This window comes from Haliaeetus leucocephalus, unplaced genomic scaffold, assembly GCF_000737465.1.
Source record: "Haliaeetus leucocephalus isolate CR32 unplaced genomic scaffold, Haliaeetus_leucocephalus-4.0 Scaffold1, whole genome shotgun sequence".
Taxonomy (NCBI): domain Eukaryota; kingdom Metazoa; phylum Chordata; class Aves; order Accipitriformes; family Accipitridae; genus Haliaeetus; species Haliaeetus leucocephalus.
Genome location: NW_010972437.1, coordinates 9,742,698 through 9,767,661, shown reverse-complemented (window position 1 = coordinate 9,767,661; position 24,964 = coordinate 9,742,698). Strand labels below are relative to the sequence as shown.

At 38.7% G+C, this 24,964-nt stretch overlaps 1 protein-coding gene across 4 annotated transcripts; it reads right to left on the bottom strand.

Moving 5' to 3' along the window:
- Positions 1 to 295: 295 nt before the first annotated feature.
- NFE2L2 (nuclear factor, erythroid 2-like 2) lies at positions 296 to 24,957 on the bottom strand. Of its 4 annotated transcripts, XM_010566162.1 has the most exons (6): positions 24,880 to 24,928; positions 8,876 to 9,000; positions 5,267 to 5,536; positions 5,012 to 5,107; positions 4,137 to 4,316; positions 296 to 2,072 (listed from the first exon to the last, which is right to left on the bottom strand). In XM_010566162.1, the coding sequence occupies exons 3-6, from the start codon at positions 5,531 to 5,533 to the stop codon at positions 864 to 866; spliced, it is 1,752 nt and encodes a 583-aa protein (XP_010564464.1). In that variant the 5' UTR covers positions 5,534 to 5,536; positions 8,876 to 9,000; positions 24,880 to 24,928; the 3' UTR covers positions 296 to 863. The 4 variants fall into 4 exon arrangements, with proteins under 4 accessions (XP_010564464.1, XP_010564473.1, XP_010564484.1 ...); XM_010566171.1 differs by lacking the exon at positions 8,876 to 9,000 and having other exon boundaries at positions 24,880 to 24,957; XM_010566182.1 differs by lacking the exons at positions 8,876 to 9,000; positions 24,880 to 24,928 and adding an exon at positions 24,527 to 24,828.
- Between the last annotated feature and the right edge of the window lie 7 nt (positions 24,958 to 24,964).

Here is a 24,964-nt window from a genome sequence, read left to right as displayed (position 1 = left end):
ATGCATAATGCTGACAATGTCTTAATTAATAAATTTTAAATGCCTTTGGAGGAAAGATCACAAATTTAAGTAGTGTTCAAAGAGCAAAACAAAAATTATGTAAACTTAGCATAGACTTGAAACTTAACTTCATGTTACACAATCCTTCCAAACGGCAGTTAAAATTATGCTGAATGAAACATTAGTAATGCTGCATGATACATCTCTAGTTCTTAAGCATATTTGTTACATGAAGACTTAGCCTTGGAAAACTAGTGAGCATTTTCCTTCTTTAGGGAAATAGATGTGTATGAAGTAGAGTTAGAAAAAAAGGTTAATGAACTGATAAATCAAAATCAAACACTTAAGTATCAACTTTTATACTAAATTAAAATAATGTATTAAATATAAAGCAAGTAGAAATGTGTAAGAAAAATGGGAAACAAACACTATTGTGTATTTATAAAAAAGTATCAGAAGCCACACTGTTTGTCTTGCAAGAAATTATATTTAGAAGGCTAAAATCATTTTTATATATATATCTCTCTCAAATAAATCTATGAATATAACAAGAGATAGGAACAGTATATAAATATGGTATCTTTTAATATTTACATGTATATGGAAACTAGCCAAAGTGGTGCTATAAGAAGGAAATGTCTGTTATAAAAGTGAGATTACAAATTTTGCATACATCCATCTGCATTACACTATTAGTTTTAAACTTGCATCTTCCATAAACTAATCATTAACTTAAAAATTATCATTGCATAGAATTATTTGAAAAATATTACCTAATTCTGCATTCCACCTCACAGTAAAAACTATCAGGATAATGATACAAAAATAGTCACTCGAAGAACAGTAGCCAGCTGTGCTGCCCTTCAAAGTTTAGTCTCTGACTTCTTGCTTTTAGGAACAAGGAAGACATTGCCATCTCTAGTTTGCTGCAGTGAATATTCACTAGGAGAGTAAGACTTTCCATCTTCATCACGTAGCATGCTGAAGACCTCAAGGTATAAGGTGGTTAGCTGCTTTTTCATTTGACGAAGGCTTTTGTCATGCTCTCCTTTTTCCTTAAGCAATTTCTCTTTCTCATCTTTTAGGTTACTCAAGTCTTGCTCCAGTTCCACTATATTTTCCAGTTTTCTTTTACGGCAATTTTGAGCAGCCACTTTGTTCTTGCCTCGCCTGCGTATATCTCGAATAAGCGCAAGCTGGGCTTCATTGAACTGCTCCTTAGACATCATTTCATTGAAGTCATCAACAGGGAGATTGATGATTTTTTCAACAGGAAAAGGGATCTGCAGAGCTTTTGCTCTTTGCTCATCTCTTGTGAGATGAGCTTCAAGGCGGCTTGAAGGTTTATCTTTTGTGAACGGAGCTTTGGGGTGGCCTGGACTGGCAGGGGGCTCCTTCTTTGGTGTATTTGTACAATGCAAACTAGGAGTTTGAGTGCTTGGCCCCACAGAGGAGAACACTTGATCCTGGAACTGCAAAGAGTACATGCTAGCATTGCTCTGCGGCACACTTCCAGAAGCACTATCCATGTCTTCCATTTCAGAATCACTACAACCAAAAGTCTTATCCCCATAGGCAGATGATTCAACAGAGTGTTCAGGCGATGCTACACTAGAACTTGCATTCAATGAAATACCAGAGTCAGAATCATTGCATTCTAGTACAGTTCCTGAGTGGTTGCCATTAAAAGCTTTACACAGTGAGAAATCAGAAAGATCAATAGGTTCACTCAGAATTTCCGCAAGTGATTGACTGATAGTGTTCGTCGTTGCTGTGTCACTGTTCACCTTTGTATCAATAAAGGTGGTGTAGAAATCCTCACAAAAATCAGAGTTTGAAGGGGATGTGTCATTTAAAGAGTTCACACTCAGCTGGCTGGTGTCTTCTGGTGGCAAAATGCTGGAAAAGGGGCCCTCAATACCATCCAGGAAATCTGGGCCGCAGTTAACATCTTTTCTCATGATGGGTAATGAGCTGTAGTAATTATAGCTGTTGTGCATCTCTGTTGGCTTGGTTTCAGGGCTTGTGATTGTGCTTACCTCAGCCAGGTTATCATTTTCAATATTAAGACACTACATGGGAAATGCAAGAGAGAAGTTGAGCAACACATTTCCACCTGGTAAAACCTTTTTCTGTAACCCACAAACATTAAATATTTTAGCAATCAAAATGCACATAAAATGGGTATTACAACGTTGCTGTAACTTAGATGACTACAACACACTTTTACTACAGAGAGGCAATCTAGGAAGAAGACTAGATACCTAAGCAAGAGCATGAAGCAACTTGTTCCGGACAAAGCTATTGATATTAAGAGAGCAGAGCCTCCCAAACTCGTAGCAAGATGCTGAAGAGACCCATTCCAATGCTACATGGAAGCTGCATGGAGCCCTCCTGTTCTGGTAAACTGCTAGTGGGGATCCTGGAGCTGACATGTCTGAACTTCTCACAAGCGCCACTGCTAGGAATGGCATGAGTACAGTAAATGTAAAATTACTGAATGAGACTTAATGAGCATTAGTAGCAAACACTTACTTTTAGCACTCTTAATTTCATGTTATGTGATAGATTTCTTTTCCTCAAAAACCAAGATTCTTTTAGGATTTACTGAATAAAGCAGCTGTTCAATGCTGAGAAATGTAATTCTCAGTGAAGTGAAAAGAGTACCAACATGAAGCCTTGCAAACATTAACTCACCCCACATACTTTTAGTTAAGCTGGCTAACACCAGTGTGAGCATTGAAGACTATTACATTGATGGGCTTTCATTGGCTGCAAGACCAATGTTCTTTCCAACAGTGTGGCAGTTTCTTAACTGAAGCTGAAATAAGTGTGCCTGCTGTCCCCAAAGAATTAGGCAATTACCAAAATGATTCTGTTCCTCTTAAGAAGGGACCACACACTGATTATTTAACCAGAGATCGTTCAAGGCTTAAGCTAAGGTTTTGAATGTGAGCTCTTTTTTTTTTTTTCTTCAAACATATTCACAAAAGGCAATGCCCTCAATTTAATTATCTCACTTCTTTCAGAAGATTATTCAATTACTATTCAGAATTACTGCAACAGATAATTTTGGTTTGGTTTCTTAATGTATTTTCAGTATCACTGCTGCCTCTTCACAGTCCATTGCCCTTGTTACTTATGTGGGGTTTTTAAGCCTACCACAGCAGTAAAGATTGTGAAACTAGGAAATTTTGAAAAATACAAAAAGACAAAGGGAAAATGTAGAGTGGCAGGAAAAAAAACCAGTTCCTGCAAACTTTTTTTTTTTAAATATGATTCGGATTTACAGGCTTTCCACCGAGCATTTATCTCTTGTGTTAACAGCATGAAGTAGAGCAGCATCATGTTGAAGCATGATGATATTCTACAGCAATATATTTGAAAATAAATTTACTCAACTTTCTAGTCAAATCTAAGGAAAAAATATAAATAGAAACATAAGGATAGGAGAAAAAAACCTCTAGATGTCCTCTGTAATGCACAATTTAGAAATATAGCAAAGTTATTTTTTGTTCCTTTAAAATATTCAGTTCATGTACATTACATAATTAGTTCTTACTGAACATATCTAAACAGTAGTTATATAACTATACCTGACTCTTCTATGTATCTAAATGTATGTTCTATTATCATCTTTACAAAACCTTTTCCTTCGATAGAAGTTGAATGCAAAAGTAACCATAAATGATTCACACAATCAGACACTGCAAAAAAACCCCCAAAACATTTACAATAATGCTTGTGGAAACAGTTCCTGTTGTAGATCCATAATTTAGAAGTGTCCATTTTTAAGCAGCTGAAATTTCAGCCATGATCATGGTGTAACAAGCTGCATACAGAGGCAAACAATGATTTGCTAAACGTGGGGAAGTTCTGACTGGGAAGACAGATTGTGTTTTATTAAGGCCTTCTGATAAACAACTAATTTCCTTCCTCCTACGTGTTTTTCAATATATCATTTTTAAAAAATTAAATCTTATGTTGAGTTATAGAAATCCTACAGGTGTAGAATCCAACACAATATTCATAATCACCATCTGTTAAGATCCTATTGTACTGCATTCTCTGAACTACCATACTCTTCCAAAATATTATGCTATTTTTTTCAGGTGCTTATCATACTAAACCTTTACCTGTAACTCTGGAAGGGACAATAATTCTTCCCAAACTTGCTCTATGTTCTGCATATTCTCTGCATCAGTAAGTGGAACTAGAACAGGTGATTCAGGTGGCTGAGTTTCATCAGAGGAAATGAAGACTGGGTGGCTACCGATCTGAGCAGGAACCAGTGACTGAAATGCAGCTGAAGAAGCCTGGAGTGTTTAAAACAAAACAAAACAAAAACCCCACCACATTAAAAAAAAACAAACAAAACACAATAACAAACCACACACACACAGAAAACCCCACTCAAAAAAAAAATTTCCAAAGCAAAAATCTGGTTTTTGGTGTTCTACCATTTCTGCAGAATAAACAGACAGGTACGTCTTAAGAAAAGCATTTTTTGTAAACAAAGGGAGAATATAAAATTATTCCCATGAAAGGTGTCTTCATATTAAGGAAAGAAATAGAAAAAAAATATATAGAAACTGGCTGGTGAAGACCTTATCCTTACACATCAAATAGTCTGGGTCAGCACATAGAAATAAAGCAACTCAAATGCACTAACTCCAGAGAGCTGCACTAAGCTCACTGTAACAAACTGACGAAGTCCGCTACCGTTATTTGCAGTAACTGGAATGGTTGCCATCAGCTGGCATTACACACTGAATCCTGGCTGCAGGATTCAGTAAGCAGAAGGAACCCAAGAGTACCACCCCACTGCCTCTGGACACAGCCCTAGTTCAAGCCTACTATACTGCTTTATTCCAGTTGGAGTCAGCTTGAGGACAAAACTCAAATCATATCACAAATTAATATTTTGCTGAAGACAAATCTTAGTAAGAGAAGACATGAAACTGATCCCCTAGAAGACCACCTGTGAAACTGCTGTATTGAGTATTTTTACCTCATTGTCGTCTATAAATGGGAATGCTTCTGCCAAGAGCTGCATGCAGTCATCAAAGGACAAAGCCTCTGCTTCTGGTTTTGAAGTCTGTGTGGTCTAAATAGGAGAGTTATGAAAAAGTGTTACTGCATCTTTGAATAACTGAAGAATCTTCCATTACAGCAACAAATGCAAATTCATTTAGGTAATCACTAACATGATATCTTCCCGTGAATGGAAAAAGGTTTAAACTCACAAACACATATTAGAGTTTACCTGTGAAAAACCAATTGCTGGATCAGTATTTTCTGATTGAATGCGCTGAGCCGGCTGAACAGGAACAAATTCACCTGTCTCTTCGTCTAACTCCAGCTGAGCCAGCAAGGCTTTCTCCTGCTCTTTTTGGAGCTGCTCTTGTCTTTCCTTTTCAAGTTTCTTCTGTTTCTCGAGTTCATACTCCTTCTGCCTTTGACTAAAATCAAAAACTTCACGCCTTGCCCCAAGGTCTATATCTTGCCTCCAAAGGATGTCAATCAAGTTCATGTCCTGTAATAGAAATGCTTTTTATAAGCAAGCGTCCTCCCCAGCAAAACTGCTTTAGAACAATAGCAAAGCTTTTAATTTCTGTATTAAACAGGTAGACTCATGTAACTGAGGCTTATTCTCTTAATCCTACAAAATTATCTAAATAAAATATGGCTCTATACGACCTTTCTGAAGTGTGTGAGCTGATGGTTTGGTTGCTGTGGCCCACACACAGGCTCATGGAAACTAAGCAATGCATTACAATTGATAAGGTAATACATGACCTAGCCAGAGGATAAATATATTCTTCTTTCCCAAGTTAGCTCATAGAAAACATGAAGCTATGGAATGAATTATGTCACATTAAGAAAGTAATTTTTAGCAGAAAAGAACAGAAATTGAAAAGTAACTTTTTTCAGATGATCTTATAAAACTGTAAAAGCTGACTAAAAACATGACGGGGGCTGTCTGAAGTAACTATAATAGCCATATTGCAAAATGTATTTTAAAGTATTTATGTTCCATCCTGGAATTAAGTATTAATCTTAAAGATCAGCAGAACAGGGCTTCAGAGTGGGAGAATAACCTGGTTTCAAAGTCACCAAGTGACATAAGATCACTGTAGTACTAAACACAGTTATTAAGACTATTACTAAAAAATTGTAATTTAAAGCTTAGTCTAAGTTGATGTTCTAAAACGCAGTTGGTTTGGAGCAGCTGAGTATAAACTAGAGGTCAATAGGTCCCAAATATTGTTAATCACTTGGCCTCTGGCTCATCACAGAGTCAATCATTATCAGACAGCTAACGATGACCTAAATTTCTTGGAAATCAGCTACCCCTTGCACCTGTAGTGTTCCAGAAGACAAATTAAACTCCGCTATTTAGGGAAAACCAACCAGTTAATATTACTTGATTTGGCTACAGTTTATTTTTATTTATTGCATAAGGTGGTTTTTTGGGGGGGGAAAAGGGCTTAGTGGATTTTACTTTTCAAATAGTCAATATTTTTAAGGGCTGAATTTTTGAATATTTTCTCCTGTGAAGAAAACCTAACACTCAAAAATCATCAGTTTGGATGTCAGCTGATACAGTATTTTAATACTTAGTAGCCACATTTGTCAGATGGGCACATGTCAACAATTTCTAGCTGGTGCCTGGGAGTTTTGATTTTATGGCATGTTTCATTATTCTTAAAATTACCCTTTAGCAGCAGCTCACAAAAATAACATTCAGTGTTGGGCATTTTCATCAGGCTAGCACACTACAAATAACTTACCAAACACTACGTTTCATTTAAACGGAACTTTACCGATTCAGTTAGCAGTTCTACAACCAAGATACATTTATTTTGCCATCATATCAAATTGAAACATTCCCTTATCTCTAAAGACTATTTTCAAATAGAGGAGCAAAGTAACCTGAACACCAAGTCACGTTGCCATTCAGAACGATCACTTCCGTACAACAGTTATGGCAAAAAGCTTTAGGGCCAGACCACATTTGAACAAACCAATTCAGTATTCTCATTTCGTTGTTAAAAATTCTATACCATTAGCACTCATACTTACACATGGCATGAACTAATTCTACCTGTTACTAAAAAAATTACTTTTCTCTAAAATCGGGCAGTTACATAAAATATCTGCGTGTAACACAACGCAGGCCAGGCATTCCTAAATCTAAGACATATTTAATATACCTTGCTGGGAAAGACCAAACTCAGCTTTAATGGCCAGCAATGAAGAAGCTGAAATAATTACAGTGTCTGCCCAAGACAACGTTTGGTCTCTCCAGATTGGCAGGGTAAAACGAACTAATTAAGTTCTGCAGTAATTGGAGATACTGCAATATGGTATAGCTTCATTAAGGGCCAGTAGTTTACCAGCTGCTCACTGTCTCCTCCTGCAGCAGATTCAAAACTGTTTCCTAGTCTCAGAGCATTTGCAATATGTTCTGGATAAAACTGCAGGATCTGGATTTTAGGGCTCACTTCTGAATTATTCATTTACAAGGCACCATTAAAAATGTGACTGAAAAGATTTTTTGTGTGTGTGTATAATGCGAATTAAACAGAGTTGTTTTCCTCCCTGAGTTGCAACAGTTACAGCACAAAAATAGCAGAACTGGTGCTCAGTTTCAGTTTAAATAATGAAAACCAAAAGTGATCAAAAAGAAAGGTACAGAAGGCATAACATTTTCCTTAAGAAGAATACCCACGTAGCCTTAGTGCAAAAACTTAAAGCACAGTTATTAAATCTTTCAGCCATACTACTGGCTATATTCATTATCAAAATAACTAGCTTTGGGTGTTGCTTCATTTGCGAGACTAGAGACCTCCAAGACGCCAGCTGGCCCCAAAAAAAAGGCTGTGGCTGTACACCACCACCTGTGCGTGCATGCAGCAATTGATTCAGCAAGCGGGATTATTTTTTTAATGAATATGCTTGCACAGTTTTCAGGATCTTGGGCTGTTGTTTTGAGAAATATGACAGCTTTGACAGCTTTGATTGGCTCCCATCACCATTTTTCAAGGGCCCATATTTAGCCCAGTATCTTATCTCTGGCAGAGGGCTGAGCTTTGCTAAACAGTGTTGTGCTCTACGCTGGAGAGAGATGCTTGTCAGGAACACCTTTTTTTATTTTGTTTAGCTGTTGTGTTTGTAGCATTTAAAACCAAAAAGGTGGGGGTTTTTTAATTATCACCATATAATTGGAAAAGAGCCCTCCCACTTCCAATTTGAAAAGTTCTATATAAATAGAGCAATATTAGCCTTAACTTCAAATGAGAATTCAAGTAATTACTCTTCACATGAATAGGCTGCATGGAAGAAGTGTTCTTCTGTTCAATATGCTAATATGTAATATCATCAAAGAGCACACTGATTTAAATTTTAACCAGCCATTTAACACTTATCTATATTTTCAGCCAATGCTTTTAGTAGTACTGCCCTTTTCAAGAAAAAAAAAATTCCGGGCATTAGTCCAAAGCCTCAGGTCAAAGTTAATGGAGTCAACATTGACCAGTGATTCACTAAGGAGTGAATCATAGCCCCCAGCATGAGGTGATGGCAAAGCACTAAAAAAAAAATAAATAATATATATATATTTAAAAATTGCAGTCTAAAGCAAATATTTTGCAATTTTGCTCCTCCCCATAGCCTTCCTCTTTAAATTATTTCTCTGCCTTGTTGAACACGCACATACACAGAGGTATCCACAGACACAGGCAGGCACTCTATTTTAGGTTTATCACTGAAGCATTCTTCCCTTTCCACTGTGAAAGCATCAGAATAATAACTGTGTATTTGATGCCTGGAGTGTTTAATTAAAGCTATTAAAAGGTATTTTACTTCTTGCCTGTGCAACAGCTACCCTCTGACGTTTAGATGCCTCAACATGATGCGCTGCTCTCCGAAAGATTCATTTGGAGGGACAAGCAAGCACAGATTCACATCCGAACTGGAGCACACACACCGAGAGTCCTGTGAAAGATTCATCTGATCCAGGGCTGGCTGCTGCCCTTTGGAGCCATGCTAACCACTTCCCTTAATATCAGATGCATTTACTGTAAAGGCGCCAGCGGTCCCTCATGTGACGGAGTCCACAAGCGCCTGTTTGTTCTTTCCTCCGTTGTGCAATTTCTTGAATTGCATCAGAGGAAACGATGGTTTTGGCAGAGCCAAGAGGCGGTGCAGGAAAAGCCAGGCCTCCCCTGCAGCAGGAAGGACCTGCGCCCCGGAGGGATTGCAGCTGCCATCCCCCGTCTAGAGATCAGCTCTTTCCCGCTGAACGCCAACGCCTATTTTGAGGGGAAATACATTATGGTACTTAATGTGTGTATTACCACTGTCCAACATTTCTAACTTCTGGGAAAGTAATATGGTTTTAATATTTTTCCCAAGCAGACAAACAGTGATTTGATTTTGTTTATAATATTTTCTTCACAATTTTGTAAACAGAGAAAGAACTTCTTTCAACAGAGGACATGCTTTGCTTTCCCATGATCCATGTAAGCAGGAGGTGCCTTGTACTCATGATTTGACTTTTTTGTTCATTTAGTGATATGCTCTTCCAACCACATTGATAGCTTAGTTTGGACATATAAAGGCACTTTTAATAAGATAAACATAAATGTTAAACAATTCACATTAAGCCACCATCTGGCCCCCAATGGAAATTTTCATGTTTTAGATTTACATATCAGCATTTGCCATCTGGGCAAAGTCTGTTATACATTTTATGAGAAAATCTGACTACATTGTAAAGTTTGACAATTAACTCTTATTGCTCCTAAACAAACATATTTGCAGTAGGGTAAACAAAGGAACGAGACCCTGTTTTCATGTTATTTTCATAGACTGACTTTTGTGCTTTAAACAAAATGCTAATCTTTCATTTCATCCCTGTTCGGTTTATCTGACTGGTTTTGGTATTGTTTGGAATATAAGCCATTTACACGCAGCGTTGGTAAAGTGGAAACACCCAGTGGCCCAAGTGTCAGCAGAGAAACAATCTGCTATCTCAGACAGGGCTTTCAACCCATTATTAGCTATCCCCTTAATACAGAACACATTGTGAGTTTTGCGCATTTAATTCTTAAAGTCAAGCATTTTGCAACATAAATTGGGATAACACTAGCAGAATCTCTCACCAGACAAGGATTTTTCTTTCCTATGTTCCATTAGCACCTAACTCCAAGAAGAGAGATTTCACATACCAGCATGAATAAATGACAGAGCAACAGCAATCAATGGCCATTGCATCCAGCAGTGAGCTCAGACCAGGACCCCACAAGAAGCAGGAAAACACTCCTATAGCTTATGCACAGAAAGATGGCAAAGGATCTCCCAATTCCTATTTGTTTTCCAGAAAGTGAAAGGAATGAACAAAAAGCACCTTACATTTTTGCTTTATTCAAAAAAACATGTGGGAAGTGAGGATCAAGGACCTGAGATACTCCAAGGCAAGAATGAAAGGGAGGGGATCAAGTAATAAAGCAAGCGCAAGAGGAGGAGGTGGAAGCATCTTACCACTTAAGAAAAGCACAGGCTGTGGAAGCAACAGCTGAATGTCTTGCCTTCTTTATCCTCAGGAGGAACTGGTTTTGTTCAGGTAGGTTTTAAGGATGATTTATAAATCATTTGATGGTTTAGATGATCTCTGAAATCACCACAACTAGTGGTTTCTTTTCTAAATCTTTTTCAAGGTAAGTTACTTACTCAATTCCAACTCATAATTACAGAAAAGAATCCTGGACACAGAAGCCTCATGCTTCAGAGAAAGCACAGAAAGCAGATAAAGTTAGCCCAACACCATAACCTTTTAAAAACAATTGAGTTTTGAAAGCTGACCCGTAATTTTCAATCCCTTACAACTGGATATTGAAGAACAAAAGTTAACTCAAGAATGTGGAAGGGACAGTGAGGACATGAAAAATTTAAAAGAGCAGCAGCCCTTATGAGAAGAATGGGGAAAAGGGAATGGCAGAAGCTATTTATGCTGGAGGGCAGGAGGGTACAATAGCAATTTTAGATGTCTGGATTTAGGATTTGGAAATGTGACAGAACAGACAACTGTCAAACAAAGCCACGTGACAGCAACTTGTGATTTGTGAATGCACAAGGTCAAACTGCTGTCTGCCCTGTGGAGCTGCCTGCTGTCCCACATTCTTCACTAAGACCCTCCAGGCAATCTAGGAGGAAACAGGGTGCTTGGGTGGGTGTGAGGGGGTGTCTTTTTTTCTATCTTTCGTACCTGCGCCACTTACTACTGGTGTGACTGGACTGACACTAAACAGCCTGCTTCTTGATGCCTATTTGCTCTTCCTGGCCCTGAAGAGTCTTTGGATGCCTGATATCTTGGTCAGCAAACTCTCTTTAAGACCTGGCAGGCTAGCTTACCTGAAAATGGACTCTAAAAAGGTTGGAAAGCCATAGCTTTAAAGAACTGATGTTGTAAGAGAATTTCTACTCCATGTCTATATAAATAAGCCTGTTGAAAAATGCTGACCATGTGTCTTGGGACATTCTTCTGCCCCAACAGAGACATACGAGATAAGCTCAGTCCCTGAAATGTAAGTGTTTGTACGCAAATTTAATTTTCTTACTGAGGAAAGAAACCTCTAGAATGCTTTACCAGGCCAGGAACAGAGTAGTTTTGATATTTCATTAGCCAGAAGTGTTTAGCCTCTGTTTTCTCCTAACATATATCTCATATTTCAGACTGTACGTCCCACTGTATTCCAGCAGGCTCTCCTAATAAATGCCAGATTGTCAGGATCTACTCTTATAAATTAGATTAGTTGAAAAACCCCTTGGCTGGATTGTCCAGCATTCTTAAAGTTTCACTACAAGCCCTGTCTGGGCATTATTTTGACAAAGACGGGGAGAGGCTCTGGCTGGCTGGAAGGACAATCTTCCCCTACAAGTGCAATTCTGGACACTATCCACCCACTCTCCCAACCCTCACTCCAGAAGTAACTCCTCTGAGAGGTGGATGATTTATGTATTTCACCTGAAGTGTCATCTTCCAGGAATGGTATCAACAAAGGCTACGACTAAGATCTGTACAGCTCTTAACATGATGGTTTTCCCGTACGATAACCCTATGGCAAGCAAGCTTTCGAAACTGCTAGGGGGAACATATACCTCATATATTCTCCAGTAGTAGTGAAAAGACAGGTTTCTTTAAGCCTGAAGAATGTAAAATGAGAAAGACTGTAACTGCAGTGAAGCATATCTGTTGTAGGCTGTTTATGGTCATGAATGTATTAACTTCACTTCAATTCCAAAAGCTGCAAAATCCTAATGCTAACAGTAGAGTAAGACCACAGCAGGTAAAGAAAAATACCCTCATCAGAAAGACAGCAAAGAAAAGGAAAAGGAGGGACATAAAGAGCAGTTTACTTCTTCAATTTGATAACAGTTTTCTCTTTTTCTGCAAAATCAATCAATCCCCACCTCCCTGCCACTCCTTAAAACACTGAACATGTGCGAGAGCCTCACAGCACTCACTCCCTTCCAGCCTAGGGCACAGCAGCAGGAGTGACATTCTCCTCTCTGGCTCATTAATCTCTGGGGTCAGAAATACATACATACGTGTATATATATATATCTCCTTTTCCCACCACATTCAATGTGCCTTGAGGTGACCGTTTCTGGTACAACAGATCAGGGGATTTTTGCTCAGTGCTGCAGATCTTTTTGCAGAAGATTGTTTTGTGCTCTATCTCAGACACTCCCGAAGTAGCTGTGTTTTTCTAAATTGGTTAATCAATATGTATTTTAGAAGATAGCTTTAAAATAATAGAGTTTAACATAGAGCATGTGGTTTCCAGGGGCTGAATGGTCCCAAGACTGATCCTGCCTCAACATCTTAGGAAAAAAAAAAAAATCAGGGAAAAAAAAGAGCCAAAACCCATCTCATTTGCGTGGCTTACAGAAAGCAAAGTGTTAAACCTGACATTGGTACTTATTTTTTGTACAATATCTGATTTTTCAGAAGTTATTCTCTAGTATTCATGGCCAAATCTGTCATGCATTGTATCTGCTCCAAATTCCCCTATTTCTGCCTCAGCCTAAAGAAAGAGGCAGAGTGAGGACTAATGTTGTGAGCTGATGACGATGAACATCTCGTTAATAAATTTAACTATGCCCATATTTACAAGCGCTACCCTGGCTGCTTAAGCAAAAGCCAAAAATGGTCATGGGTGTCATCCTGCTTCTTCAAACTTAGTCCTAAATCTCTTGACATCCCAGACTGTTTTCTGGAACATCGGTATCTAAAGCAACAGATCTTACAGGTCTTCAGAGCTTTGCTGTTTCATTTAGATGGGTTCCATCCCTCCCTTTTCCCTTTTAGGTCTTAATTATTATCATGTTAATCTACATGTCACTTTTCCACAGTGTATTTGGCTGGTATAAAAGTGTTGTGGTTCCTTCTACTCACATTCTGAATCCCTCTTTCAGCTTAACAAAGCCATTCACTTCCTACTTCTTTACCCTATCTTGCATCAGCTGCATTACAAAATCATTAAGTCATTAAGCACACAAAGTTAATATGTATTCAAGTTACAATCTATTATACAAGTTGTATAATGAAATTGGGAGGCTGGCAAAAATGTGGGATTGTTTTATAAAAGAGTGGGCTAGGCTGTCTATTTGTTTTTATATGCTTGATGCATCAACAAAACTCTGCTCCGTTGCCCCAGTAAGTAAACTGAGTGATTCTGTTGTGGCTGACTTTCTAGCTGTTCTCTAATCACCACATACTGTACCACGTAACTCCATTTTGAAAGGTATTCAAATAGCAGCCATCTCAGACAGAAGTCTACTTCATTTCAGAAAAAGCTGATGTTAATAGCTTTATTTGTTTTTGGGTTTGTTCTCCTCCCAAGTCAAAACTGCATCCTAAAAAACCTGGCATTTATTGAATTGTCACTTATACAACAAAAAAATCCTTACCCTACATGTAAACAAATAATATAACAAATATGCAGCATCTCAAAATACTGCTGATCTTTTAACCATAGGAACACAAAAGCCTTTGTGTCCCAATTCATTTTATACATTGAACCCACAGTACTTGGAAAACAATTACCTGTTAAATGATTATCTTCAAGCTATCCTGCTGTACCCAGCCAGGCACGTTCCTGTGTGCGGACATTGCCACAGGCTACTCATTAGTTTATCTACAAGAGGATTTGTTTATAATAATGGTTCAGTCATCTGGGAAACACGATCCAGTCAAATTATAGCACCCTCTTACGTCCAATAAAACAAATCAGGAAGGAAGGAAAAGATCAACATAGAAACAGAGAAAAGAACCTAACAAAACTGCAAATAACATATTTATTAGGTTGTATTAACCTTGGGTTATAACCTATTAGCCACTATTTTGATTTCATCTGGATTACACTCTGTTTGGAAAAGTGTGTTTCAAACCAAACATTAAAACATTGTGTGTGTTTGTGAGTCAAAATATTCTCTGCAATTATCTAGAATCTTTCTTGTACTACACTTCCGTTGCACTGGGATCTTCCTGTAAAGCCCCCATTTTGCTGATGGCTGGGCAATTTATGGGGGCAGGCACCAGACAGGTCATTACAGCTGCACTACAGCCTGGATATGGAAACAACATGCTCTAGTATTTCAAGAAGCACGTCTCACCAAGTTTCACTTCACTGATCCCACAAGCAACTTTGTTGTTGTTGTTCATGGGCCAAACTACAATTGCAAACAATGGGAATACCTGCGTGGGTTAGAAAGCAATGAGGTTTACTAAATGTACTACCAGCACACATTCACCAGCCCTCCTTCAGTAACAGAGACATCTACTCCATAAGAGTAGATGCATCAAGGAAATTCTTCCACGCTTCCAAGCTGAGCTGACAAAGAAAGAGTAAGGATGCTTTCAACCTCAGAGAACATGCCACACAAACACCTCATCAGCCTAGAAGTACTATCTTAAGACTAAAAGCTTAAGAATATGGTTACATTGCAGGGAATGAATACAGCTTGCTCCAGAAGCGGTCAGCTGTAACGTGTTCTGCGTAAGTCAGCCCACATCTGGCAGAGCATGCAGGTGCCTACCTTCCACTGCAGTCTGTGGGGCACAAGTGTTAAATAACTTTGTGGATCAGAGTCTTGCAATTAATCTGCACTTTTCACACATATAATTTATATAGATAATGCTGTGAATTCAGTGTCAGTGCACAGTTTTGAATAAATAAGCAGGGTTGATTTTGTGTGTGTGTGTGTTCAACTTCAAATAGACTTGGAAAGGTTATTTAGTTTCTACAAGGGGAAAGAAAAAAAAACGGAAAAAAGGCCCAAATTACATTTCTATGCAACTGCTCACCACTGGACAGTACAGGATGATAATAAATTTAAGGAAGAGAAGCCCAGCATGGCAGATTTTTGCTGTGGTGATGCTATCTTTCCAAACAAGTAATTAATAGTTAAATGGTTTATTTGGCATGCAGCACAGCCTTCATTAGTGACATACTACAGAAAAGCTTCAGTAAATAACAATACCATTCAACTGTATGCTGATGACCAAAAATGCTCTCCCTAAATTTACATGAAATATCATAGAAATCGGTATTTAATTTCCATGAAAGGAGTTTGTATAGCTTTTCCCCTTCCTCCAACCACACCAAGATACATGATGAGAATTGCTCTTCCACAGAATCAGGCAAGGACAGATTTTACTCATTTTCTTAAGCACTTGTAATTAACATATTTCTCAGAAAAAAGAAATCCTTTAAAAGCCATCAACCCCCACAAAGGTTTCAGGAAGCTCTTCCACTTGAATGTCCTGCAAAGTTAAACAACTAAACAAGAAAGCTCAAGAAGGGCCAACATGTCAGGTGTCCAGATGCCAATTTATCATTTTTTGTACACAATGACAGCTTTTGCTTAAAAAGGTAAACCCACTGAGGAACTGAACACCACTGTGTACAAAACTAAAGCTTTGTTTGTGTGGAGCAATCCAGCCCTCACTTTTTTTAAGTCCTAGGACTTAATTTATAAATTCTAAAAGCAAAAGGAGATAATTAATCTTTCAAGGCATGAACCAAAGTAGGTAAATGTTTTTATACCTCTTACCAAATTATATAAAAGCAGTAATTCTCAATATCCTCAGAAGAGCAGCAAAACCTCCAAAACTCAACCATCAGTAATTGTGTCCTTCCACCCAAATCAAGAGCTTCCACCGCCCACCACTGTCCTTGGGGCTTCCACGTGTGTCCTCTTTGAGTACACAGGAGGCTCACGGCCTGTACAGCTGATTATCATGGGGATGCCTCTTTCAGCCTTCTGATTAGATGGGCAGATGTACCTAAGAAATCAAGGTAGAGGCCAATTCCTGATGTGTGTCCCCTCACGCCCTCTACAATCACCTATGACGGCCAAAACAAGATTGTTTGCCACAAATAAACATGTCAATATACCTCTTCCATCCATAAGCAGCAAACATACTCTAGGCACGTTAATATGGTTAACAAACATTAAAAGTTGCAGGGGCAGGGGGAGGCTATCCAGTTTGCAAGTATATTACAGGACAGTATATTTAGAAGACTGTTTCTAAAATGAGCATTTACAGCTGATTTTTCTAGCAGAAGACATTACAGAAGATTTGAGTGCTTTCCACATGTAATTAGAATCAATTTGTTGAGCAAAAGGTTAAGATGATCACTTGTAAAGTAAGAAATTACAGAATGCAAAGAAAATGTCAGGTTAAACAGTTTTCTGCCTTTGGCCAAAACACTTTACTTCCTTATGCCTCAGTAAATACTTGAGGAAAAAAATCAGATTATAGTAAATTATCAGTAAAAATTACAAGATTCGAAAAATTTCTCTATAGCACAGTTAATTTAGACAATGAGAGACAGAGATCTTGTTAGGGTAAATGACTACTCACAGAGTCAGCTATGAACTGTTAATTTTCATTACTACTTGCATTTTCTAAGACTTTTTTCATGATCTCTGCCGCATACACACACAATTTATCAAAAACTCTCATCCCAAGCTTCATTTTGAATTTAAAATAATTCTATGGCTCTGACCTTAGTAACAGAGTTTTTCAGAGTCATTTAAAGCGCTCCATTAACAGTTTCATTATTTAAGTGGCTTCCATTCTTCATTTTACCAGCAAAAAGAAACTTTGAGAGATGAGAGATGTCTAGAGATGTTCGCACTGGTTATCAGCTGAGCAAGGATTCCTGAGAGTGGTAGGTACACACTAGATTCCTGAAGTGGCAGATGATAAAAGGATCACAAATCAAGCTGGAAAACATTCCATGGAACTACAACATTCCACTGAGTCACAAAAATTATACCAGTTGAAGAACTGACCTGGTAATATTCTAGTTCAAATACTACAACCAAATTGGAAAGCACAGTATCAGAAGTCACTGTGCTGTAGTTCTCTCTGTTACAGCATACACAGTTATGAGACACCTAAACATAACGTGCATTTCCATAGCCAAAGAATTCAATTTGAATAATTTGGAAGACCAGCTGTCAGAAGTTATGACTTAGTTGCAAACGAAAGTCCTGTTTTTTCATATTACACTATTTTAACAGTACCATTTTTGTTACTGAAGTACTTCCATTTTCATCCTTACGTATCTTAAATCCTACTTGTTTCAAAAGTTTACTCAGGTTTGTTTATTTTACAAATATCAGTGCGACAGTCTTCCAGAAATTCCTCAGCTGCCACAGGTCTGTTCAAGACCCATCTACAGTAGAAAGAAGTGCAAATATAATTCCGTGTTATAAAACAGAAAATATGTCTGTGCATCTCATGGCAAATAACACAGAAGACTGCTCCAGGGTCTACGGTACGCTTGTTCCAAGGACACTTAATGACTATATTATCTGCACCAGTGCATATGTATCAGCCACTACTTCTGCGATCCTTGTGAAGACAAGTGTTAGTGTAACAAGCCAGGGTGGAATACTCCCATTGGCACATCTCAGATGCCCTCTTCTGCTAAAGTCTCCATGTTCTCCTTCCAGCCATGAAGCTTCTGAAAAATCTGTTACCCATCTGAGCTGAGCTGCACCAACCTTCAGAGCCACCCACCCACCCCTGCCACCCTCTTTTACCCATTGTTTTATTACCCAGTTGATTGCGGAACATGTTATCTGGTCACATAACTGCAGTAATCTAACTGGAAATACCCTGTTTTAGGACAAAATTCAGCCTTCTTACCCAATGGCACATAACTCAAGCAAACAGTTCCTGAAGACAGAAGGAAGAAATGACCAAGTATCCAGGCCCAGGCAGCACAAGACACAAATGCCAGCTGCAGAGCAGACAGAAAGACTGGCCCTCTCACACGGGGGCAGGCAGCATTCAGCATGGCAGACCTGCATTGACTGCATGATGCCTGGGAATCCTGAATGGTGATATTCCAACAGCCCAAGCAGCACAGGAATTGCTCCACTCGAATTATAGCAGTAAGTAGGGAGGTACTAATTTTACCACAAGGGTTCAAACCAACAAAATCCCCCAGGATCTTTATGGCTAAACAGCAGTGATGATCTGAGCAGGAAGCAAATGAAAGTCACAGCAGCTTTGCACATAACTCAGCTGTACAGAAGTCACAGCTTCAATATTTAGTGGGCATTAATTTCAAACACAGCAAATAGGCACACCCTTAATCATAAAACAAATCTCTTCTTAAAGGCAGGCTATCAACCAAGCTCCTTCTGAGTCAATTTCTCAAGTATGCAAACTTTGTTTTGCAAGCAGTTTCCAAGAGTGGATTTTTTAATACTTACAAGAAACACCATGTAAAACCAATACAGCAAACAGCAATAAAACTTTGAAACTGCAAGACAGAGGTGGGGACAAGGAGGGAAAAGTTGGTATCTTTATGTTTCATAGTCATACAGAAGATACTTCCTTAAAAGGTTTGAAAGAGATGGTTTCAAACTGGTCTTACATAACTTGTTGCTGCAACATCAAACTTAAAGGAACTTTCTTCTCCTTTCTCTTCTCTTTTTTAATTGCATTGCTCATAATACTGCTACAGAAGTTGGACTAAAAGTCTTAAGACTCTGCAAGACAAGTACCAGGTTGGGTGGTCTCAACTCCCTCAGTACTGCAATATCATCAACAACAAAGACCTACTTCTTGAAATGGTTTAGTTTAACTATAAAGATAGGAAACATTAACAGTCATTTCCAGCATCTTCAAAATAACTTAGCTAAAAATAAACACTATTTTCTATTCCTTCTTCCCAGTATAAAAACTGCAGCTAACTGGGCCAAAATCAGAAATCTAAACTGACATAATGAAAAGCTTCAACCAAATCTGTAGTATATAAATTGCATCCACATAAGTATTATTTCTAAGCTAGCTACACCCATTCTACTATGGCCTTGCCAATTAGTACTTGTGCTAGGGATTATTAATATACCACCAAGCAGCAGTTATGCTCTGCTGGTAAAACAAAGCTAACTTAACTTAGAGTTATTAATACTCTTATTAACTGCTATTACCTTTCCAACACCTCCATAATCAACATATCAAAACACTTAAATTAATTCTTTTAAAGCAAATATTAAAGTAGAAATTAAAAGCCAAAACACAAAGCCCATTTATCAACACATAACATTCAAAAATGTGTCAGGTAAAGAAAACTGAGCAAATATTTCACCAAGACTTCAAAATGGCTGAAGACAGATGCTTCAGAAGATGAAGACAAATCTTCTTCTCCAAAGCAGTCAAATAATTAAACATTTTTATCCTTACTTGATGTTGTTACTGCTTGGTTATCCAAACTAATATTTAATTTAAATGTATGGTGCCAAATTAATATTTAATTTAAATGTATGGTTCTGAGAGACTTGGCTTCTATTTGAAACAGGCACTGTTGGACTATGTATGTCAAGGTAAAACTGAACTAATATTAAGTCAAGATAGTCTGCTGGGGAATGTATTTTTTTATTTCCTTATTTTAAAGGTGGTAAAGAAAAATTAAGACATATGTATCTAAAAATCACTGAAGCAAAGAAATCCTCAGACAGAGCTGTCCCTGTGCTTGCTTCAGTACTGCACTGCACAGAGTAGTAATACTAATACTGTTCCTATACTTTAGAAAAACTTAAGCACTATATGATCAATTAATTGGCAGTAGCAAGAAGTTAATATGTGACTGTCACTAGCTTTGCTTTTCTTGTATGGAACGCAGTTACTGGGTAGGAAAGATAAAGTACATAATGCCTATCTTTACCTGAAATGCATTTCCGGTATCTGTTTCAGATAAGCCTCCCATGGTTTAAAGGAGTTTTTATACACCACAGATAGCATTGCTGGCTTCATTTCTTACTGGTTGGTTTAATTGTTTACCTTAATATAACAAATATGCCATAAAAGTATTACTGTTGAGCAATCCTGAGCAGGATTTCAGTTCACTGTATATCAGTCACCTTTGGATAACACGAATTCAAAGTCATAACTTCCAACTTCTCCTACCTGACTTTTCATTGGTCTACGTAAAAAGACTTGCATATGTAGCAGATGAAGCGTTTCCAAACCCAGATAAACAAGATTATTACCGAAAAAGAACAAATCTGGCCAACACGTTGTATTCTTTTCCCTTCACCTAAAGCTGTATTCTGTGGCACAAAGTCCAACTTTGGTATAATACACTGTATCAGAAAACTGGACAGACTTCAAACCCTTTCAAGTTCTCTAGGAATGTGCTATATTAAAATAATAGGTTACTTAGGGTTGGAATGAGATGGAGGCCAAAACAAACTTTAACTAGGTGATTAACCTGGAGACTTTGGAGGACTTTTTGCTGGCTGCAACTCAAGCACAGCAGCAGGGGATTAATATTTAATTCATGCTGACAGGTTACTGCCTGGACTTGTACTGCACTAGCCTCAGCCAACGCAATCATTGCAAATACATCACACTTGCACAAATTGGCCTAATTCTAGTGAATGGTTTAGTCATTTTAAAGCTTACCTTTATAATTTCAAAGGGGGGGGGGGGAGGAGGGAAAGAAGTTCCAAATACAAAAATCAAACAAATTCCTTCTTTCCAATGAAGCAAACATATGGTGTTACAGGCATGGGCACACTTGGCACCATTTACCGTCATCATCTGAACTTTCTATATTTTCTCCTTCTCCCTTAAACTCACCCTTTCCTGGGCCTGCAATTGACTCTTTTTCACTATCCTTTAAAAGTCTAATGCACTCCAAAAATTTTCAGTTACAAACTCTGACAACTTTTGCTGTTTGAGGATTTGTTAGTTCTATTGAAGGACCAAATATAACACAATTTTACAACCATATAGGAAAAATCATAGTAAACAATAGTATGAATTGATTTTACTGAGAACATAAATGAACAAATATTCACTTAGCTCCTGCCACTTCTAGTGTTCTTCAACATCATCTCACAAAGCCCAGCGTATTCCACAAAGGTATCTGAGATTTCTTTAACAAAATAAGTACGTTCAATATGCTATTGCTACATTCATTTCAGTCAGGATCACAAAAGTAGCAATACCTATCAAACAGGTATCTTTCTGCTTTGCAAATTTAAGATATAGAACTTGAGGAAAAAAACAACCAAAAGAAATCAAAAGGGTATTCAGGTGCAACAACAGATACAATAATCTGACACATTTTTAACAGTATCCTTGTCCTTCAGGATTACATACAACCTGCTGCATTCTTACTCAGGATAAGTATTATATCGTCTCTAGTTTTTCAACTGAAGAAAAAGAAAAAAAGTAAGGGACAGAGATCCAGAATTTATTCTTGCCCACATACTTTAGTGGGAAGTGTACACAAACCTTCCTAGCCACCCACACAGTCCTATAAAAATGTCTTAAGTTCTTTAAAGCACACAAGATCATCCAGCTGCCCTCTGCTTATACTGAATGGTCTTTTTTGTTCTGGATTCGTCTCTTTCAAACATTTCCCAGCAAACTTTCAAAGTCAAACTCTTCTCCAACTTTGAGTGCTAACCACAAACTTCTTCAAGTCAGATTTTCAAAGACAATTAACTTCTTGCACTTCCATCAACTTCCAATAGAACAGTAAATTTTTAGTACATTTTAAAGACAAACTACAGAACAGTGTTCATATGATGGATATTTACTACAGTAACAATAATATCTAATTAGCTGTTCTCGCAAAGGGATTGACATGGTCAGCTCCTATTAGTCCACATTCATTTCAGTCAAACATACTACATTGCATTACATCGACCACTGGCTTAACTGAAAGGTATTCTTTTGTGAGTTTTGAAAGAAAGCAAGCTCTATCAGTGCAGCTTGGTATCAAGGTGAGCACAGAAGAACTGAGAGGGTGAAAAAAAAAAAATGCATTTTTAATTAAGATAGAGCTTGTGATACTCCTTCATCTACTTCCTCCAAACTTGTCCATAATTTTAGTAGGTAACATTATATTCAGAAATGCGGATGTTTCCTTATATTGAAATTTACCTACATACACAGATACATAAACAGATATTTCTACAAATATCTTGATCAGATATTCCTATTCAACAGGGTTATTAAACCTCATTATCAAGTAACAAAACAAAACAAAACCCACCCCAACGAACCCAAAATACAAAGACTTTTTGCCAGGCCTGAGCAGTGCACTTGTTTGTCTTTGCCTGCAGAATCTACCTCATGTGGAAATGATAGGCCATTAGGGAATAAAAAATAAACCCATTCACTTGACAATTTAATGCAGCATGTCATAAAAAAAAAAAAAAGTATGTGTAATTCCATGCTAAAGCCCTTTTGACTGAAGAAATCACACTAATTAGCTGGAGACTCTTCAGTAGTTCTCTAGGTAGAAAAACCCTAACAGATACACTTACACAGGCACTCACTTATTTGCCTACTTGGTTTTGTTACAGTTGGTGTCACTTCAGCCTAAGTGCAACCCACAGCTTCATTCTTTGTGTTGGAAAGTGAATTCTTTTTGCTCTCTTCTTGTTGTGAGGCTCAAAATTTAGTAACTGATGAGCTTGTTACCCTGTTTTACAAGGTTCCAAGCAACCGTTTCAGTAACAAATAGATTTACTGAACAGAACAGCTACTATGAGAATACCATGCTTTTGCAACTGTGATTTGAAACATCTTGACACTTGTTCCATTGCATTCTTTTTTCTTAGATGTTTTGATATCTGTGTTGTTAGTGTGTAATAGGCAACAGCCCTCTGCATACAGAGGTGCATTCTGTTTCCAGGCAGAGGTACAACAAAGGCATACTTTTTTCAAGAATACTGCAGGCAATAGCACTTCTAACTCCCACAGAAGTACATAGCAGAAAGCGGTGATTTTACATTCTGGTTAAGGGGCTAGATCAATCCCAGCCCTTCACAATCACCTTTACTGCTATGACAATTGCTACCAGGCACATAAAAGACTAAGAGTTTGTACTGTATTTGCACAAGTGCACACCCTTCCCATCTGCTGGCTTACAAAATCTGAGGGGCTAAATGAAGACTGTGTTCCCCTTTTCTCATCTTGAGCTAAGGTTTTATGGGAAAGGGTATTTGAATTTTCCATTCAATAAATACAGTTAAAACTGCATGTCAAAGACAGTAATCATTTACTATCTAAAAAATGCAGCGCCTTTTCAGGCTAGGTCTGCAAGAGAAGAAACCAGCAGCTGTTGAGCTCAGATAGGAAAACTGCGACAGGTGGCTTGATAGAAAGGGTTTGACAAAGTAGGCAAACAAGTAACAGAAGCTAGGTTTGCTGGCAAAGCAGTCACAGTGGATTGGGCAAGAAGGTACAAAAGCAGGTACAAAAGCAGGAATCAGTCTGTCAAGATTCTCTCAGAAATGAGAGCAAAAATGCCATAGCTAGATGCTATAGGCAAAATGAAATTCATGGGGCGTTTACGTAGCACAGGCCAAGAGCCTGATTTTTCTTGCAGTATTTTCCAAGAAACCGAGGAGGCATGGTGGAGGTCATGGCTGCGCTATCCAGGGCTAGAAAAACAGGTAGGCCAGGCCGAGCTTTGAGGGGCCTAAGACAGAAAAGCAACAGCATTCAATGAACAGAATAAGGTATATCCAACACTGCTAAAGAGACGTTGCCCGTAGGGTGTAGCCACTTATATATCCTAAAGGATGGACAGACAATGTTAAGAGAAGCTCTGTTGTGTAGCATATACTGTACTGACATACACTGAAAGAGCCTCAGAACTCTTGAGTCTTAAATTCGTAGTATTAAAAGAATTAAAACAGCTCCAGATGAGGTTTCAAGTATTACTTCTTTAAACTTAATACGTAGTTGATAAGGGCACACTTCCCATTTAAAAGCCCAAGAACAACACGTAACGACTACATAAATTTGAAGTGGAGTTCAGCTATGTTTTCCGTTATTCACCCCACTCTCGGGCAGCCAGTGTGCAACACGAAAGTACGGAGCTTCCCCAGGCTTTTAGCGAAGAGGTTCTGCCGCACAAAACGCAAATGCATCCAAATACCCCTAAGCCTCCGGAAGACTTGCCTTGGAGGAGGCCGCCAAGACCTCATCGCCTCCTGTGTCCAAGCCCCAGAGAAGCACGCTGGCTCAGACCCCTCGGGAGGCGCTCCCAGCAGGCGGGGGGGCGCGAGGGGAGCGCCCCGGTCGCAGCCCCTCACCAGCGGCCCGGGCCGAGGCCAGGGTCATCCCGCTTCGGGCTCCTCAGGCTGCGTGGTGAGAGGCTGCACCAGACCCTGAGCCGCCCCAGGGGAGTGCGTGATTGTGCAACGGCTCCTGCTGGCCCGGCTCGGGCCGCAGGCTTGGCGGGGACAGGGTCCCGGCGGGCCAACCGCGACGGGTAGCCGCGCTACGACAGACGGAAACCTGCGGTAACTCACCCGAGAAAGGAGCGAGAGGCCCACGGGCACGCCGGGGGCAGCGACGCGAGGCTGCGCCCGGCGCGGGCAGCCCCTCCGCCGGCGG